Source organism: Sus scrofa, chromosome 1 (assembly GCF_054392235.1).
Source record: "Sus scrofa isolate SSC_HxYL_T2T_F1_AM1 chromosome 1, Sscrofa_HxYL_maternal_Yorkshire_Landrace_v2.0, whole genome shotgun sequence".
NCBI classification, from domain to species: Eukaryota; Metazoa; Chordata; class Mammalia; order Artiodactyla; family Suidae; genus Sus; species Sus scrofa.
In genome coordinates this window covers 88558295-88579053 of record NC_139383.1, presented here as the reverse complement: position 1 = coordinate 88579053, position 20759 = coordinate 88558295, and the positions used below count along the sequence as shown (strand labels likewise).

Sequence of the window (20759 nt, the reverse complement as noted above, 5' to 3'; positions counted from 1 at the left end):
TCCGGCGTTGCCGTGAGCTGTGGTGTAGGTTGCAGACGCGGCTCGGATCCTGCGTTGCTGTGGCTCTGGCGTAGGCCGGTGGCTCCAGCTCCAATTAGACCCCTAGCCTGGGAACCTCCATATGCCGCGGGAGCAGCCCAAGAAATAGCAACAACAACAAAAAAGACAAAAAAAAAATAATAATAACAGTTAAACTACCTCTAATTTCAGAAGAGGATGAAAACCCCCAATAAAGTCCTTAATAAGATTCCCACATGATCTTGGCATGTTTTGTCATAAAGCAGTGATGCCGTTAGATGTTGGCTGCAGTATTCTGGGCATTTTCTTTTTTAGAGACACACTGAGGATGAGTTTAAGAGCTTTTGTGTGGGGAGCCTGGAGGTTAGAATGACCTCATGGGTATTATCCCTTGTTCTCTGACTTTGATTAAATCTCTTGGATTAAATTTTGCTTTACTGTCTCTCCCTCTGACCCCTCAACCCTCCCCTCCCCCCAAAAAAATGCCCCACACATTATTATGAACTTTAAAAAAAGCATAGAATAGGAGTTCTGATTGCAGCACGGTGGAAATGAATCTGACTAGTAACCATGAGGTTTCAGGTTCGATCCCTGGCTTCTCTGTGGGTTAAGTATCTGGTATTGCCATGAGCTGTGGTGAAGGTCACAGACATGGCTTGGATCCCAAGTTGCTGTGGCTATGGCCATGGCGTAGGCTGGCAGCTGTAGCTCCAATCTGGCCCTTAGCCTGGGAACCTCCAGTGTTACAGGTGTGGCCCCAAAAAGCATTAAAAGGAAAGAATACATATAATTCCTCTTTGATCAAATTCTAATGCACTTTTGGCCCTGAGTATTGTATACACTTACAATATATTCTTTTTTCACAATATATTTGTGAAACTGAATTGCTCTTAACAAGTTGCCGTATACAACACAGAATGGTTATTAGAACGTTAATCGCATGCTTAGTTTTTGTGGCTAAAAATATAAGGTTAATTAATGGCCTTGACAGTGGCAGATTGTTTGGGCTCATGATTAAGACCTTTGCATTGTTTCAGTTCACTTGCCTGAGAAAACTCCATGAGAAATATTATGAGGTTTGTTTTAAGAGTACTGTTGATTCTGGGGATGTAATGTACAACATGGTGACTCTAGTTTAAATTATTGTGGTGTATATTTGATAGTTGCTAAGAAACATGTAGGAAATGGGCGTTAGATATTGGCTATTATCAGTTCTTGGGATGGGAGGAGTAAGAGTCTGCTTAACATGGGTGTTTAAGAAGTTGTCCATTGTGGGCTGTGATGGAGTCTCTCCTGCCATTCTAGTCGTTTAGTAAAATATGTATCATTCTAATACAAAGTGGAATTTGGACTTTTTGATATAATGGAGTACCTCTAGGTGCAGCCTGCATAGGAGGCTTGGTACTTGGGGATTTCAGGGGATAACAGCCAGATACATAGAAAAAAACACGTGTTTTGATAGCAGATGGACTGTAGGATTAAGGATGAGTTATTAAAAATATCTCTCAATTCTAGATTCTGTTCTAATGGAAAACAATATAGTAGAGAGAAGTGGAAGGTATAATTATTTTCAAGGTTATTGTGAGATGAACTCTGAAATTTCCTAAAATGGGACTTTTTTATTGTTTGTTTTGTTCTTGTTTTGGACCTATGAGTCAATGCAGATTTGGAATGGACCATTGCTTAGAGGAAGTATTTATGGACTTTTGAAAGTGGTTTTATTCCCTGGATGGAGTATGGTAGAGATGCTCAAAGTGTAGTCCTCAGACAAGCAGCATCACTATTACCTGGGACCAGGTAAGAAATGCAGATGATCAGGCCAACTGCAGACCTGTTACATCAGGAGCTGTGGTGATCCCAGGCATCTGTGTTGTAGGAGGCTCTCAGGTCATTCCAAGGCAGATTCAAGTGTGAGCACTACTGAAGTAGGATAGAGGAGGGGGAAGCACCAGTTCTGTTGTTTTGGGGACTTCTTTGCATTTGTGGCATGTCCATGGATTGCTTTTGCATCTATTGCCTTTTCTTGCTCTTCCTTTTCTCAGATGTTTTGCCCACTGTGATGGCCACATGTGATCAGACTGGAGTGCAAGTGGTTAAGTTTTTGTCCAGCCATTCCTCCTGTTCTTCCCTGGAAGGATCTGCCTTTGATCCTTCCTGCCAGGTGGAGAAACATTGTAACTGCTGGATGTTGAGGAATTTGCTTTCTCACAGGTACCCAGCAGCAGATTTTCTCTGTCTCTGGAGATCCCTCCTCTGTGGGACTGGCTCTGGCTTCTGAAGTCCAACCTCTGTCTTCTCAGTTCTCTGAAATACTCAGGCTATGTTTGGGTTCCAGCTCCTTGTCTTGTGGCCTGGAAACTGCCTTCAGGCAAGAAGCTGGTGGCAGCACCTTGTTGGTTTCTCTCCTCTAGAAAATTAGAATACTTTGTGCTTTCTGCCCAGTGTTTGAGAACTGTTGTTTTATGGGTTTTTTTGTTTGTTTGTTTGTTTTGCTGTCTAGTTGCTTAAGATGGAAGGTAAATTTGGTCCTTTTAACCTCCATCTTTGCTAGAAATCCCCTATTTTATGGAGGTAAAATTTAAATACAATGAAATGGAACATTATAAGTGTACCATTGGTGGCTCTGACACATTAACACACCTGGATATCCCACCTCATTTCAAGAGACAGAACATGACTTTGACCCTGGAAAATCCCATCATTCTTTCCAGTTAATCCCCTTTCCCATCTCCTGGAGGAAACAGTGTTATTTTTTCCACCATTGAGAAGCTTTTTCTAGAACTTCATTTACATGGAAACTTAAAGTATGTATACCTCTGTGGATCTGTGTATGTTTTTATTATTCATGCAGTATAGTGTTTTGAGATTCATTCATAGTGGTGAGTTCATCTGTAGTTCTTCTACTTTTTTTTTTTTTTTTAATGGCTGCACCCATGGCGTACGGAAGCTGGCATATACAAGTATGGCAGCTACTACCTACACCACAGCCACGGTGACACTGGATCCTTAACCCACTGCACTGGGCTGGGGATTGAACCTGAACACTTGCAGAGACAAAAATGTATCCGTACTTCTGTGCCATAGTAGAAACTCCTCTATTTCTTTTTATTATATGACTGATATCTCATTGTATGGATATACCATTTGGATACTAATGAATGCATGAGCTGTATTCATTTTTTTGCTATTAATATTATTATTTTTCTCTTTTTAGGGCTGCACCCACAGCATAAGGAAGTTCCCAGGCTAGGGGGTGAATCAGAGCTGCAGCTGCAGGCCTGCACCTCAGCCACAGCAAAGAGGGATCCGAACCCTGTCTTTGACCTATACCACACCTCATGGCAACCCTGGATCTTTAACCCACTGAGCGAGGCCAGGGATTGAACCTATATCCTCAAGGATCTTTGTTGGGTTCGTTAACCACTGAGCCATGACACAAACTCCCTAATACCACATTGTTGGGATTGCTTTGTCTATATATTGTGCTGCAGTTAAGCAGTTTTATTAGTCCAGCTTTGTTCTCTTTCAATATTATTTTGGTTATTCTAGATTTTTTAATTTCAGTATAAAATTTAGAATTAATTTATCAAGTTCTACAGTGAAGGTGATTAGAAGTTTGATTTAGGATTGTTTATTCTCAGTCAATTTGAGGATAATTAAGATTTTAATAATATTAAATTTTTCAATGCATAGATATAGTATATCTCTTGATTCGGTCTTTAATTTTACTGGACAGTGTTTTATAGTTTTCAAGTAGAAGTCTTTCACATCCACTGTTAAATTTATTATTATTTTTTTTATTATTATAGCTTAAATGGATTTTTGCATATTGAACTTGTGTCCTGAGACCTAGTTAAATTCATTCATAAATTCTAGTAAATCTTTGTTCTCAGATTTCTGAGGGTTTTCTGTATATATGTATATATTTATTTATTTATTTTTTGGTAGGGGGGCTTTCACCCATGGCATATGGAGGTTCCTGGGCCAGGGATTGAATCTGAGCCACAGCTGCAACAATGCCAGTCCTTAACTCACTGCACCTGGCTGGGAATTGAACCCGTGCTGCCACAGAGACAATGTCAGATCCTTAACCTGCTGCACCACAGTGGGAAGTCCTCATGCTATACATTAATAAGTAGAATTTTACTTCTTTATTTCCAACCTATGTGTCTTCTTATTTCCTTCTGTGTTCCACTGCCTTTTATTCCCTAGTATTTAATAGAACTGAGAAGAGAAGATGTCCTTGTTGTATTTCTAGTCGTAGTGCTAAACAATTCAATGTTTCATCAAGTATAATATTTCCTGGGGATTTTTGTAGATCTTCATCACAGTAAGTTCTCTTCTGTTCTTTTGTTTGTTTATGAAGTTTCTTTTTTTTTCATTTTTTAAAAATCATGAATAAGTTGGAATTTTTAAAATGTTTCTTATGAGACTATTAATGATCCTATGTGGCATTGAAATTTGTTAATATGTTGAATGACAGTGATTGATTTTTAAATGTTAAAGTAATCTGGCATTGTTAGAAAAATTTTTCCTTGGTGATGATGATTACTCTCTTTATATGTGGCTGAGTTTAATTTGCTAGTATTGTGTAAAGGTTTTTTGAATCCGTGTTTTTTGCATATTTTGATTGGTAGTTTTTTATCATTGGGAATATTATTATAATTTTAATATAACGGTTATACCAATGTACATATCAAATTATAAAACAAGGGGAGTTCCCGTCGTGGCGCAGTGGTTAATGAATCCGACTAGGAACAATGAGGTTGCAAGTTCGATCCCTGCCCTTGCTCAGTGGGTTAACGATCCGGCGTTGCCGTGAGCTGTGGTGTAGGTCGCAGACGCAGATGCGGCTCGGATCCCGAGTTGCTGTGGCTCTGGGGTAGACTGGCAGCTACAGCTCCGATTGGACCGCTACCCTGGGAACCTCCCATATGCCTCGGGAGCTGCCCTAGAAATGGCAAAAAGACAAAACAAACAAACAAACAAAAAACAAATTATAAAACAAGTGTGGTGTTTTCTCTTTCTTCTTTTCTTCACAAAAAGAGTTCGTGAAGTTTGTTCTACCCTCCTTCCTTTAGTTTTTGAAGGGTTTCGTATATACATGGTACAATTTCTTCTTTCCTTGTTAACTAGAATCCAGTTGTGAAGCTGTTTGAATATGGGATTTTTGTATGAATGTTGGTGAGGTTTTTTTTTAAAAATTGACTTTCTTTAATAGATGTAGAGCTACCCAGAGTTCTTTGTCTTCTTTTGCCAGTGTTGGTCAGTATATCTTTTCAAGAAATATATAATAAGTTATTAAATTTATTAAATTAAATTGTTCATAATTTTGCTGTATTATTATATTTTGCTTTTTAGGGCTGCACGTGTGGCATACAGCAGTTCCTAGGCTAGGGGTCGAATCAGAGCTGCAGCTGGCAACCTGCCCCACAGCCACAGCAACGCCTGATTGTTAACCTACTGAGCGAGGGCAGTGATTGAACCAGCATCTTTCGTGGATACTAGTCAGGTTTGTTACAGCTGAGCTACAAGAACTCCCTAGAACCTTAAGAACTTATTTAAAAAAAATAAATTTCTCTTGATAAATTGTTTTAGCTTCCTCCTTCGAATTTTGATGTTATGATTTCATTATCATTCAGTTTGAAATATATTCTAATTCTATTTATAATTTTTGTCCCATATTTTATTTAGAAATGTAGTGTTTGTTTTCCATCTGTTTGAGAGATTTTCTAGAAAATTTCAAATTTGTTTTCTTGTGGTTAGTAAACACATTGTATAAGATTTCTCTCTTGAAATTTAATGAGAATTGTTTTGTCTCAGCATGTGAGCTGTCTTGCTGAATGTCCCATGTGAACTTGAAAAGAATATGCTTGCATCTGCAATTATTAGTTGTAATGTTACATAAATGCTAGTGAGTTCAAGATCGTAGGTAGTATTTTTAAAATCATTTATATAATCTTCATTTTACTCAAGGTCTAACTATTCTACCAATTACTGAAAGAAGTATGCTAAAAACTTCAGGTATGGTTGTGGATTTGGCTATCTCTGCCTTGGGTTCTTACACTTTTTGCTTCATATGTTTACAATTTCTATTATTGTTTTTATGTGCATACAGATTTAGGATTGTTAATCTTCATGATTAATTGACCATTTTAAAATAATTATGAAATGTTCCTCTGCACCTCTGATAATATTTTCTTGTCATAGTGTTTCTTTTGTGTGATAGTAACATATCCATTCCAGATCTTTTATGTTTACTATTTGCATTTTTAGTTCCTTTCAACCTTTGTCTGAAGATAGTTAATCACTTTAACTTTCAGTTTAGCCCTTCAGACACAAATCAAAGAACTTAGATAGAGTATCTAGATAAAAAGTTTTCTTCTGAGATAAATTGCCAAGTATATATGTAAATTAGTGGTCTTCCTTTATTTTCTCTATTTCAGTAAAAATAGTATGGGAATGAAACCCAAATCTTACAATTTCCTTGAGTAATTGAAAGAACAAATAGCTTTAGACAGAGAAGCCATGATGAGTTAAAGATTGGGATTTCTTTCACAGCCTGAGCTACATTGAGAAATTCTTTTGGTTTTATTAAACAAATGATTTTAATTGATTACCCTGGAGTAAGACTGAACCTTTGATGCAGCTAAGTCTAGCCTCTGTTGTTGGAATATTCCATTTATAAGATGAAATAGATTGATATTATTTTCTCTAAAAGACCTCTTTCATGGACACAGCATAGCTTGATAAGAAAAGGTTCTGATAATTCTTAGTACACATGGAATTACTCAGAAAAAAAAAAAAAAAAAGATACCCATGCTACTGCTCTTCTGCTTGTACTTTCCATGGACACCAGGGTTGGGACCTGGCCATGCTGTCATCGTGAGGCTAATTTGTAGCCATCATGACATCATTTGGGTTGGTTTTCTCAGGTTAGTCAGGTGTAAATGTTAAGGAGTTCTGGTGCATAGAATAAACAGGAAGTTTGGAAAGCTTGGTGTAGTTGCCTGGGAAAATTAGACAACAGTTGTTAGGCCGCATGACTGCTGATGCTTTTGACCTTGAATGGTTCCTATTAATGAGTGGAGGTAGGTATTTTTTATTTTATTTTATTTATTTATTTATTTATTTATTTTTTTTTTGCTTTTTAGGGCCACACCCGAGGCATATGGAGGTCCCCAGGCTAGAAGTCCAGTTGGAGCTATAGCTGCCAGCACAGCCATAGCAACATCGGATCCAAGCTGCGTCTGTGACCTACACCACAGCTCACGGCAACACCAGATCCTTAACCCACTGAGTGAGGCCAGGTATTGAACCCACATCCTCATAGTTCCTAGTTGGATTCATTTTTGCTGCATCTCAACGGGAACTTCTGGAGGTAAGTATTGATTGCAATAATGAGAGGAAGGCCAAGGACCAGTTCCTGCTCCATTCCCTCACCTGGCACCCAGAGACATTTGCTTTATACCATCTTTTATTCCCTTGGAAGGTACAAGCATGCTGATCTTTTGGAATGGCCTTCTTCTTCTTCTGGTGTTCCTTAGTTGGTGAAGGGTTACAGTAGAATTCAAAGGGAGGGGGGGTAGGTAGCAGGGATCCTGAAAATTGATAGGTTCTTGGTAGAGAAAGATAGCCTCTGTGGTGTGAAAGTCAGTGTGCCTGTCACTGCCTGATTTTTGAGGATGCAAAGTAGGGAGAGTGTCTGGGCAGGAGCCAATGAGAACATAAAGTTGTAGAGGAAAGCATGAGGGCCAGTCTTGAGTCCAGCAATAGCTGTATTTCCTCTATGTTTGTTGCCTTCAGCAGGTTGAAAGGCTGGGTTTAAAGGGACAGAAGTGCAGGGAACACCTTGTGCTAGAAGATGTCTAGAATCGAAGTGCTCAATATCTGTGAACCATTCCCCACTTTGGAGGTCATTTTAGGCTAGTAAAAATTTAGAACTCTAATCTATTTTAAATGCAAATCTAAGTCGAAAGTAGTACTACCAGTAACTTCTACTTAGTAAAGCATTTACTTGTGAAATGAAGCCTTATGAGAAGTCACGAAACCTTTTCCATTGCTTTCTGAAATCTGTGGTGGTCTCCTCAGTGAGATATGAATTAGGCAGATGAGAATGGGTTACTTCTTCAGAGTCCAAAATGAGCCTTAAAAAAAATGTTTCTGTGCCGCCGCTTGTGCCTCCCTGAATTTCCATCTCAAGGCTATTCAGTAGTGAAGTCCAAGATGGCATAACATAATAATAGTTTGAAAACCCATCTTATTCCTGGTATGTCATTTACAAAAAAGAGCATCTTTGGATAGTCCTGTTTACCTTGTCCAGGGTACTCTGTGCCTCACCATGTCCTTTCGTCTTCTGTCTTCCTTGAAGCTCAGGCCCTGGCTTGGCTGATCCCAGCTGTCCTTCTCCTCCTCCTGGGATTGGCTGAACCTCTCTGAGCTGCTTCTTCTGGTGGTTTCCTTGGTTTCTGGCTTCACCTTGTAGTCTTCCTCATTTTATGACATGTAACTTTTACCAGTTCCAGAGTATAGCCTTACAGGGATTCCAGATGTGTGTGGTTTGTGGATTTGAGTGATGTAAAGTGTCAGACTTTTTATAGAGGGACATGTTTGTTTTTGTGATAAGGATTATGGCTTTATCAGTGTGTGATATACTGGTATAACTAAGCAATACCGATGATTCTTCCAATTTACTTTTTTAAAATAGGTGTTAACAGTAGTAGCAAGTTGCCTTTCCTTCTCTGGCTTCACATCCTGGAAGATGATTACTGATTATGCTGAATGTGCATGACTCCGCATTTCTGAATCAGTGTACTTTTTGCTGACTTTTAAAATGTGTGTGATGCAATTTTTTCCATGTGAAATTCTGCAGTATTCTTTGCCAGAATCTAGAGAAAATCTTCCCTGGGACAAAAAAGAGGCATTGAGGGGGCGTTCCCGTTGTGGCTCAGTGATAACAAAACTGACTAGCACCCATGAGGACGTGGGCTTGATCCCTGGCATCACCTAGTAGGTTGAGGATCTGGCGTTGCTGTGAGCTGTGGTGTAGGTTGCAGACGTGACTCAGATCTGGCATTGTTGTGGCTATGGCATAGGCCAGTGGCTACAACTCCGATCAGACCTCTAGCCTAGAAACCTCCATGTGCTTTGGGTGCGGACCTAAAAAGACAAAAAAAAAAAAAAAAAGATATATTGAGGAATCAAAAGGTGAGAGGTGGGAGGTTGCATTGAAAGAAAACAGTGTTAAGAAACTTTGTAGACAGTTAAAATCTATGTTTAGTTAACTTTTCCAACAAGAAGAAAATTATGGTATTTGGCCTGTTATGACGGGAATAAAACAGAAAGAAAAAAGCGCAAGTATCCTTTTATCTTTCTAAGCTTCTTCTTCTGCACAGGTTCTTTTCTGGGAAGGCTTTTCAAGGTCCCCTTAATAATTAAAGTGAGAGATTGGAAATCTTGAGGAACTCTTGATTCTTTTATGTAAAATTTCACGTGATATTAATCTCCTGAAGTCTTCACAGTACAGTATGTGCTGAAACTATGCCATAATTAGTGAGTCAGCTGGATCTGATGTAAAAATTGCATGTTAAGCCTTGTCCAGACTCTACTGAAACCATCTAACAAGTCTTGTAATGTCTTATGGCCCTGGTAGTGCCTGAGCTCTGCTGTCCCAGGACTGGTATTTGATAAGTGCAAATTCCGCTATGGTCCTTGCCTTCTTCCTCCTGCATTTAGGCCTGGTCTTGCCATATTCAACTCAGTCATTTAGGAAATATTCAGCCAAAATTCTTCTTTCATTATAGGAGTCACATGAAATAAAATTTGGTATTTTCCCTTATAGCTTATCCTTTAACCTAAACATGTGTGTGAAATATATATATATATATATATATATGGTCGTTTTGTCTTTTTTTTAGGGCCACACCCATGGCATATGGAGGTTCTCAGGCTAGGGGTCCAATTGGAGCTGTAGCCACTGGCCTACACCACAGCCACAGCAATGCAAGATCCTTAACCCACTGAGCGAGGCCAGGGGTCGAACCCATGTCCTCATGGATGCTAGTCAGATTCTCTAACCACTGAGCCATGACAGGAGCTCTGTGAAATATATGTTTTATTTCTTTTACTTAAGAATTATTTTGGTGAAAGTCTAAGGGTGTGCTGGAGAAAGGGAGTGTACTTATTGGAGGTAGTTGAGGAAAGATGTGTCATAAAGTGAAGAGCAACAGATGTGACCCTGAGAATAGCTAATGAAGTTCGCCTGATCCAGTCTCCCTCCAGCACCAGTCTCCCTAGTGTGTAATTGACAAAGACTTCCTGAGAACCAGGGATAAGAGCTGGCTAAGCAGCCCTCTGTTTAGCTGGGCCTGTATTGGTATATTCACTCACGCACTCTCACTCATTCAAATACTTAGTAGGATGCCTGTATGAGCCAGTCAGCGATCATGGCATTGGGGAGACAGTGGCTAGCAGCTTGCTGTTTATCATGCTGGTAAGTTGTTCTGCCCTTTATTCCAAAATCCACTGTGTCTTTTTATTTTTTATTTTTTTAATAGCTGCACCTGCAGCATATGGAACTTCCTAGGCCAGGGATCAAATCTGAGTCACAGCTGCAACCTATGCCACAGCTGTGATGGCAGATCCTTAACCCACGGTGGCACAATGGGAACTCCTCCTTTTTTGGTTTATCATTTTTTAAAGTTTCATTGATGTGTAGCTGATTTACAATGTTGTGATAATTTCTGCTGTTCGGCAAAGTGTTTCAGTTATGCAAGTATACACATCCTTTCTCTTTCAAACTCTTTTCCCACGTCGATTATCACAGACTATTGGGTAGATTCCTCTGTGCTATATAGCAGGTCCCCAATGGCCATTCATTCCATGTACTGCACCGTGCATATGCCAATCCCAAACCCCCAGTCCATCCCACCCAGACCCCACCTCTCCCCATTGGTAACCATAAGTTTTTCAAAATCTGTGTATGAGTCTGTTTCTTTTTTTCTTTTTTGTCTTTTTAGGGACTCACCCATGGCGTATGGTTTCCCAGGCTAGGGGTCATATCAGAGCTGTAGCTGCCAGCCTACACTGCCAGCCAGATCCTAGCAGCATCTGCAACCTACACTACAGCTCAGAGCAATGACAGATCCTTAACCCACTGAGTGAGGCCAGGGATCAAACCTGCATCCTCATGGATACTAGTGAGATTCATTTCTGCTGAGCCATGATGGGAACTCTGAGTCTGTTGCTGTTGTGCAAATAATTTTATTTGTATCCTTTTTTAAAAATTTCATGTATGAGGGATATCATATGATGTTTGTCTTTCATTGTCTAATTTCACTTAGTATGATAATCTCTAGGTGCATTCATGTGGCTGCAAATGGCATTATTTCATTCTCTTTGATGGCTGAGTCCACTGTGTCTTTTGAATTAGAAGGAACACCAAAAATGTCTAATGAAGGGGCATGTGTCTGCTTCTGGACATGAAGAAATACGAAGTCCACAGGCTTGGTGTTACCAAACTGACCTTAGGTCCACTCAGCCGAGGTGAGGCAAAGCCGGTCTACTGACCTCAGGTTGTGGTGGAGGAGACTACAGTGCTGATTGCAGGGTGCCAGGCAAAGGAATGGGAGACAAGCCTCAGATCCTCAACAACTTGGTCTTTGAGTTAGGGATTTTTTTAAAGGGTAAGAACAAAAAAGCTGAAATTAATCATGATTGTATGACATTTTTGTGGCATTTCTTAATCCTTAGTTGTAGTTTCGGGGGTCAGGGTGTCTCTGGGTTATGATTCTCTGGCCGAGTGGTTCATAGCTTTGGGGCCTGTTAGGAGAAACAACCTGAATTTGTACATTAATGATGATACCTACAATAGCAGTTTTATTACCTTAGTTATTTTATAGGTAACAGCAATCTTAGTCATCTGACTCTGGTTGGTTAATGTTCAGTTAGCACAGGCTTGAGGTCATGGGATAAGAAAGGGACTAAAGATTTGGATAAAAATATTAATCATAAACTTGGTAAAGGAACTCAGTTTTAGGGCAGTTCATTGTCATTAGTTTGGGGCAGGCTGATCAGGAAGGGAGATTAGAAACCTTAGGAGGCAGAATTCTCATCCCATTGGCTGTGCTTCCTCAGTTCTGAAAGCATCTGCACAGTCAGGCCTTTCTGAGTCTGTTGAATGTGCTGTTTTTCATTACTGTCCTCTTCCTCCTCTCCTTAGCTGTCAGTTAATCAATGGTGTGTCCTATAGTCTCAGGTGATGCTGTCAATGAACCGATGGTGTGTTGTACAGTCACAGGTGATGCAGAAAAGGGGTTTGGGATCCAGGGTCTGCAGCTTCGCACATCAGTCATGAGGTGATGGGTGCAGAGCTCCGGGTCTTCACACAATACCTGTCTTGATTTTTCCCATAATCTCTGCTTTGAAGAATGTAGAATGGGGAATATTTCTGGAGAATTAGGACTTTTTTCCCTACCTTATATAGTATGTTTTGTGATGTCTATTATGGAGAACTTGGAAACTGTAGAAACGTATAAATAAAAAATTAAATCAGACATCCTCAGCTCATAGTCAATGTATTGTTTGCATTTTGGAGAATAACAGTAGTTGGTCTGTATCCCTCCTGCTTTCCCCCTTTCTTTTCTTCCCTTCCCTCTCTCCCTCCCTCCCTCCTCTATCTCTAAATCTATCAGAAATCAGTCTCTATCAGTAGACCTTTTTTTCTGATTTTACTGTTTTTTTAACTTTAAAGCTATTTATTTTTATATAATTTTAAAGATTACACTTTCTATAAATTTTTGTGCATGTCTTACACCCAATAGTTTGTACCTCCCACTCCCCTACCCATGTGGTGCCTGCCCCCCCCCAACTGGTAACTGCTGGTTTGTTCTCTGCATCTGTGTCTGCTTCTTTTTTGTTAAATTCACTAGTTTGTTATATGTTTTAGATTTCATGTATGAGTGATGTCATACAGTATTTGTCTCTATCTGACTTATTTCACTTAGCCCTCCAAGTCCATCTGTGTTTCTGCAAATGGCAAAAATTCATTCTTTTTTATGGCTGAGTAGTATTCTATTATGTATATATTACCACATCTTTATCCCTTCATCTGTTGATAGACACATAGGTAGCTTCTGTGTCTTGGAAATTGTGAATAATGCTGCTATGAATATTGGGAGTACGTAAATCTTTTCAAATTTTTGGGCAGAGATTTTTTTTTTGGCTACATTTCAGGAGTAGGACTACTGGATTGTATGGTAGTTCTATTTTTAGTTTTTTGAGAAACTGCCATACTGTTTTCCATAGTGGCTGCACCAATTTACATTCCTGCTAACAGTGTACAAGGATTCTTTTTTCTCTACATCCTTGCTATCATTTGTTGTTTGTGTTCTTTTGGATAATAGCCATTCTGACAGGTGTGAGGTGATAATATCATTGTGGTTTTGCATTTACTGTTTTATGTTTTATTCTGTAGTTAACATGATGTAGGAAGTATTTTCTCATACTTGAAAATATTTTCAAAAACATTTCCAATTCAATTATGTGACAATTTAATGCCTTTCTATTGTTATTCAAACTGGTGACAGGTTTTTTTTTTTTTTTTTGTCATTTCTTGAAGATGAAATCTTAGAACTTGTATTGTTGGGCCAAAATGGGATAGATATTTTGAAGGTGTTAGGTACATGTTAGGAAAATAGTCTCCTGAATGGTTATTTAATTTAAATTTTCATTACTCTTATATATGAGTGATCTGGGGCTCATTACTTCATGGAATTTTCATCGGATCATGGAGATGAACTAGTTTCAAAATTCAGAATTATAGTTCAAAACAGTTTTGACAGTACAGAGAATTGGTTGGTTGACAACAGATTTAAGTGAAATAAGGGAAAATGAGGATAGCAGAAATAGGGTAGATAAAAATGACCAAAATACGATTTGCTGAGTAGCTGTTTCTGCAGGCATGCCTAAAGGAGAATAGTGGTCAGAGAGAATATGACTAGATTTTTCCATAGCCTGTGGGGACTTTGCTATGGTAAGAGCTGTTCCTAAATGCAAAAAAAAAAAAAAAAAAAAAAAAAGACTCATTTGATCAAATGCACCATTCTAAAGACTATTACAGTTTTATATTTTAAGCTATTAAGAATGCAAAGACACTAAATACCTTCTAGGGGAACATTAAATGTTCATTTTAATTATTTACTATAATTATTCCAATATAAATTGAATTTGAAAAATAATTTTTGAAAGTTATTACTGATTTTTTTTTCTCAGTTAAGCAGAGAATATGTCTAGGAGGATCATATTTTTTGCCATGAAATTTTAGGGGAAATAGAAGTGTCTTAATTTGCAAATGGCACTTTGAGGATAGGGATTTTATGCTAAAATAAAGAAGGTATATATTTATAATACACTCATTGAAAAAAAGCATGAAGAACGAATTTAAAAGCCTGTTCTGTTTAGGTGTAGGTTGTAGTTCTGTGTGTGTTTTGAGTAGGATTTATACCATAGAAGTCTGTACCAAAGACATCTGCTAGCAAACCAAGTTACCTCCTGGCTCAGCCTTTTAAGGACTTCACGTTATCACTGCAGTGGCTCTGGTTAGAGCTGTGGCTTGGGTTCTATTCCTGGCTGAGGAACTTCTACATGCTGTGGGCACAGCCAAAAACAAACAAACAAACAAACAAAAAAGCAATAGTATTCTGTTTATTTCTGATATATTTCTTTTTGATTCAGTGTTAGAAAAGTGACACTGGGATAGTTATGATCCAGAAGGACTTTATAATTTGATCTTTCTTCTGTTGACTGATACCATGGTTTTAAGACTATTAACAAGTAACATATGATGACTTAAAAGTGAGAACCTTTCTATCACAATTTGGGATGAGTAAATGCAAACTATTACATTTAGAATAGTCAAGCCATGAAGTCCTGCTGTATAGCACAGGGAACTATATCCAGTGTCTTGAAATTTGAGATAGACCATGACAGAAGATAATATGAGAAAAAGAATATGTGTCTCTATATATGTATGTATGTATGTATATATGTATGACTGGGTACTTTGCTGTACAGCAGAAATTGGCACAACATTGTAAATCAACTTGACTTTAATTTTAAAAAATCAGAACCTTTAATTAATCAGCTTTCTTAAGTCAGTTAATTCAATATCTCTACAACAAGACAGGGAGTGTGCTTTGTTTTTATTGTCCAGAAAACTCTGTCCTCTTATGATAATAAATTATTTTCTTATTTTCGTCTATTTTTTTTTAAAGCCAGGATTCCCACCATTCATAATTGAATGTCATACTCTTTTCTAACAGGATCATTTTAAATAGGTTTCTTCTTATAATTATTACTCTTCCTGTCATTATCCATGGTCAACACTGTTGTGTGTAAGTGTAAGATTCTCTAGGGGAAGCCATCCATGTCTCTGTGCTCCCAGCACACAGTGTGCTCTCTGCCCTGCTCACAGGGTGTCTGTGCTCCCAGCACACAGTGTGCCCTCTGCTCTGAGCACAGATGGTGTCTGGCTCCCTGTCTCCCACACAGCAGATGGAAGCTCAACCAGCCAAGTGAAATGGTTGCTGCAAAAGCTATCTCTCTAATTAGTTTTTTCATTTTAACAGTATCTAGTCCTTGGTGTTTTCTACAGATGTGAAGGGGTAAAAAAATGGCAGCCGTATTCACTTTTAGAAATCTACTTTTATAATTTTTTCTGAGTATAATTTGATATATAATCAACGTAGAAAATTGGGAAAATTTAGAGAAATATGAGAAAACATCAATAATGCTATAGTGGACTTACTTCCTGTTTACATTTTTTGTATTTCATATTTTTTTTTTTACATATTTGGGATCCTTTTATACAGATAATTTAATAAAATCACTGTTTTTCTCCTTGGCATGTCATTAACACTGCCCCAAGCAAATAAAAGTATCTCTGAAAATCCAGTGCTTAATGAACATGTAACTATCATTAGTACACTGGTTACTTAACCATTTGATTGTTGGTCCGAGTTTTTTACAAATAATCTATTTATTTATTTATTTATTTTTATTTTAATGATTTTTATTTTCTTCCATTATAGCTAGTTTATAGTGTTCTGTCAGTTTTCTACTGTACAGCAAGGTGACTCAGTCACACATAAATACATACATTCTTGTCACATTATCCTCCATCATGTTCCATCAAAAGTGATATAGTTCCCTGTGCCATACAGCAGGATCTCATTGTTTATCCATTCTGAAGGCAATGGTTTGCATCTCTTAACCCCAAGTTCCCAGTCCATCCCGCTCTCTCCCTCTCCCCTTTGGCAACCACAAGTCTGTTCTCCAAATCCATGAGTTTTTTTCCTGTGGAAAGGTTCATTTCTACCACATATTAGATTCCAGATATAAGTGATATCATGTGGTATTTCTCTTTCTCTTTCTGACTTACTTCACTTAGTATGAGAGTCTCTAGTTCCATCCATGCTGCTGCAAATGGCATTATTTTGTTCTTTTTTATGGCTGAGTATATATACCGCATCTTACTAATCCAATCATCTGTCAACAGACATTTGGGTCTTTTCCATGTCTTGGCTCTTGAGACTAGTGCTGCAGTGAACATAGTGGTGCATGTGTTTTTTCAAGGAAAGTTTTGTCCAGATGTATGCTCAAGAGTGGGGTTGCTGGGTAATATGGTAGTTCTACATAGTTTTCTAAGGTACCTCCGTACTGTTCTCCACAGTGGTTGTACCAGTTTACCCACGAACAGTGCGGGGGGGGGGTTCTTTTCTCCACACCCTCTCTAGAATTTGTTATTTGTGGACTTATTAATGATGTCCATCCTGACTGGTATGAGGTGGTATTTCATGGTAGTTTTGATTTGCATTTCTCTAGTAATCAGTGACGTTGAGCATTTTTTCGTTTGCTTGTTGGCCGTCTGTATATCTTCTTTGGAGCAATATCTATTCACATTTTTTGCCCATTTTTCAATTAGGTTGTTGGTTTTTTTCCTGTTAAGTTGTATACATTGTTTATATATTTTAGAGATTAAACCCTTGTCAGATGCCTCGTTTGAAACTATTTTCTCCCATTCTGCAAGTTGTCTTTTTTTTTAAATGGTTTTATTTGCTGTGCAAAAACAAAAGCTTGTCAGTTTGATTAGGTCCCATTTGTTTATTTTTGCATTTATTTCTGTTGCCTTGGGAGACTGGCCTGAGAAAACATTTGTAAGGTTGATGTTAGAAAATGTTTGCCTATGTTCTCTTCTAGGAATTTGATTGTGTCTTGTCTTACGTTTAAGTCTTTAAGCCATTTTGAGTTTATGTTTGTGCATGGTGTGAGGATGTGTTCTAGTTTCATTGATTTTACATGTGGCTGTCCAGTTTGCCTAGCACCACTTACTGAAAAGACTGTCTTTTTCCCATTTTATATCCTTGCCTTCTTTGTCAAAGATTAATTAACCAAAGGTGTCTGGGTTTACTTCTGGGTTCTCTATTCTGTTCCATTGGTCTGTATGTCTGTTTTGGTATCAGATAAATAATCTTGTAAAGAATATTTGTACACATATTCTTGTGTTCATGGATTATAATGAAGCAGAAATATGCTGCCTGTTAGATTGCATATGTTCAGGCAGAAAGTATAGGATATCTGATATGTACTCATGTAGAGTGTGGAAACACATCAGATAATATGTAATACTGTGGTGTAGAAGGTCTATGGCCCAGGCCTTGGCAGCTAGAAGAAAATCAGGTGTCCCAACTGGGGAAATGTCAGGAGCAGAGATGTGAATGGGAAAAACTTAGCACTGTTTACATCTATTTTTTTTCCGTGCTTTTTAGGGCCACTACCATGGCATATGGAGGTTCCCAGGCTAAGGGTTGAATAGAAGCTTCACCTGCCGGCCGACACCACAGCCACCATGGGATCTGTGCTGCATCTGGGACCTACACCACAGCTCACAGAGACACCAGATCCTTAACTCACCGAGCAGGGACAGGTTTGAACCCGCATCCTCATGGATGCTAGTTGGATTCGTTTCTGCTGTACCATGACTGGAACTCCTGTGTAGTCTATTTGTATGTGTGCGATCCAACCAGAGTGGGAGAATAGCCTTGATAAACTGAATGAAATCAAGTTTGAAATGTGGAATTGGAAACTGTGGGGAGATGTGGCGCCTGAAGGTCCTGAATTTTCTGCACCGTTATACTTTTTTTTTTTTTCTCTTTAGGGCTGCATATGTGGCATATGGAAGTTCCCAGGCTAGGGATCGAATCAGAGCTGTAGTTGCTGGCCTACACCACAGCCACAGCAACACCAGATCTGAGCCACATCTGTGACCTACACCACAGCTCACAGCATTGCGCTGGATCCTTAACCCACTGAGCAAGGCCAGGGATCGAACCCCAGTCCTCATGGATGCTAGTCAGGTTCGTTAACTGCTGAGCCAAGTTATGCAGTAGTGCAACTCCTGCACTATTATACTTTTAACCATTCATAAAAACTGTCTGCATGGCACATTTTGTGTGCAAAGCCCCCCAACTCAGGGAAGCCTGGTGGAGGCCCTCAGGGGCTCATACCTCAGGAGGGGTGATGGTTTTAAGCCAGTGCAGGCAGTGGCCTATCATGTTGTCCTCGTAGTTGTCAGGCTGCAGTGCAGTGTAGGTTTGGAAAGGTATGGTCCTACTGGCAGTTGGAAATCTTTGCCGGTGCTGCTTCAGAGCAGAATCACAGCTTAAATCATGCAAATATTTAAAATTTTGTTCTCAGTATAGATTGGAGGGGCCTGGTTAGAGACATGAATAGTGGGTAAATTTCCACTAAGGTATGCAGGATTGGAAAGCTCAGGCTCCAGGACTTAGTAGAATAGATTAAAGGTGGAGAGGGGCTAAATATAAATGAAAAATTTAATGTAGTGGTTCTGAGTACACATTAAACACTTTACAAGGTATAAAAACCTCAGGCCTACCCTAGATTTGCTGAATAGAGCTTTGGAGGGGTGAGGCCACATATATATATATATATATATATATATATGTATATATATATATATATTAAAAAGCTCCCTAAGAGATTCTAATGTGTGTCTCTAATGTGAACCACTAAATGGGAGTTCCTGTCATGGCTTAGTGGTTAATGAACCTGACTAGTATCCATGAGGATGTGGATTTGATCCCTGACCTCTCTCAGTGGGTTAAGGATCTGGCGTTGCGTGAGCTGTGGTGAAAGTTGCAGATGCGGCTTGGATCCTGAACAACCAGCAGGCAGCTGTAGTTCTGGGAACCTCCATGTGCTTAAGGCGCAGCCCTAAAAAAAAAAAAAAAAAAAAAAAAGACAAAAACACCCCCAAAAAACAAAAACAAAGAACCCATTAAATGCATTAATGTGTGCTTTTAGTATTCCACAAATTTGTCAGATTGTCAGAACCTACATTTTGAATCTTAATTGCACTCAGTGTGCACGTGTTTGCGTTTTCCTTCTGCATATTTTTTTTTTCCACACTCTCTTCAGTTCCTGAGAATTTTTTTTCCACTCTTTGGCCTCAAGTTGTAAACTTATTAATTAGTGTTACTCTGCAAAATCAATTGTGAGCAAATGAAATGTACTGCACAGGCTAAAAGGAATTTCTCTTAACTTTCTCCTCTTGTTAACTGATAGGGAAAAAAGCCAGGATGGATGATCAAGCATGGTTTTTGAGAACTTCAAAGCTGGCCTTGGCTTTGGCAATTATCCGCTCGAAACCAGCAGACCAAAGCAGCAGAGAATACACGGAGCATCTCGCCAGGGTGGTGTCAGGGCAAGAATCAAAGTGGAGATCAAAAGTCGAAGCCTTGGAAGCCGAGGTCCTGCAGTTACGTCAAAAACTTCTTCTGAGCAGGATTTGTTCAGGACCCATTAAGACTGGTGAGTGGATGAAACTGCCTGTTGGGAATATATCAGTCTATTTTATTTCAGCTTCCCAGTTACTTAGAAATTTATTAACCAAAACAACAAATTGTTTAGTTTTCTAAAATTAGACTTCTTGTCTTGTCCATATCTTTTACTTCTAGTCATTCAGTAAAAAGCTCATTGCCACTTTCTAATGAATGGGGCTACACTAGACATGGGTGATGGAGTTGGAGAATGAAGACTGTCTACTTGTGGAGGCAGATTGTTTTAAGCTTACTAGAGAAAATAATTTTAAAATCTCATTGTTCGTCCATATGATTTGACTCTGTATTTTATGTTGCTCTTATAGTAACATAATTCCTCCTGCAGTCCTTTATCCAGTACCTGCTGTGGACCAGGCACCTGGTGGTGAGTAAGGACCCAGAAACAAGTGGGAGGAGATGCTGCCTTTACCATTAAGTGCGTACATTCTATTAGGGAAAGCAGACCTGGAGGCAGTTAGCTCAGATGTGATGAGCGTTATTGTAGAAAAGCTGACAGAGTTCAGAGGAGGAAGCCGTTCTTCCTGTCTGGTTTCTGGAAAGGTTTCTCAGGGTCTCTGCACTGGTAGGGAGATGGTCAGAGCTTGCAGCATCTGTGAGCTAGGGTAGCAGTATACCGTCCCATTCAGCAAGCTATAGGGACCAGAACACCACAAGGTGGAGATCCGATGGGGGAGGGGAAGAGAGGTGAGTTAGGACCAGGTTCAGAAGGGCTTTGGATGTCAAACCAAGGAAAATCAATCCCCATCAGTGAGTTGGCCAAATGACATGTAATCTCCATAGGACCCATAAGAGAAAGAAATAGGACCACAGTAATTACGAGTAACA

At 39.0% G+C, this 20759-nt stretch overlaps 1 protein-coding gene across 8 annotated transcripts in view; it reads left to right on the top strand.

Moving 5' to 3' along the window:
• MEI4 (meiotic double-stranded break formation protein 4) overlaps nucleotides 1–20759 on the top strand; it is a 210813-nt gene that overhangs the window by 20315 nt on the left and 169739 nt on the right. For all 8 annotated transcript variants that reach the window (XM_021092258.2, XM_021092267.2, XM_084964502.1 and 5 more), the window contains one exon: nucleotides 19660–19905. In XM_021092258.2, the coding sequence (XP_020947917.1) occupies nucleotides 19660–19905 (246 nt within the window). The remainder of the gene's footprint in view (nucleotides 1–19659; nucleotides 19906–20759) is intronic.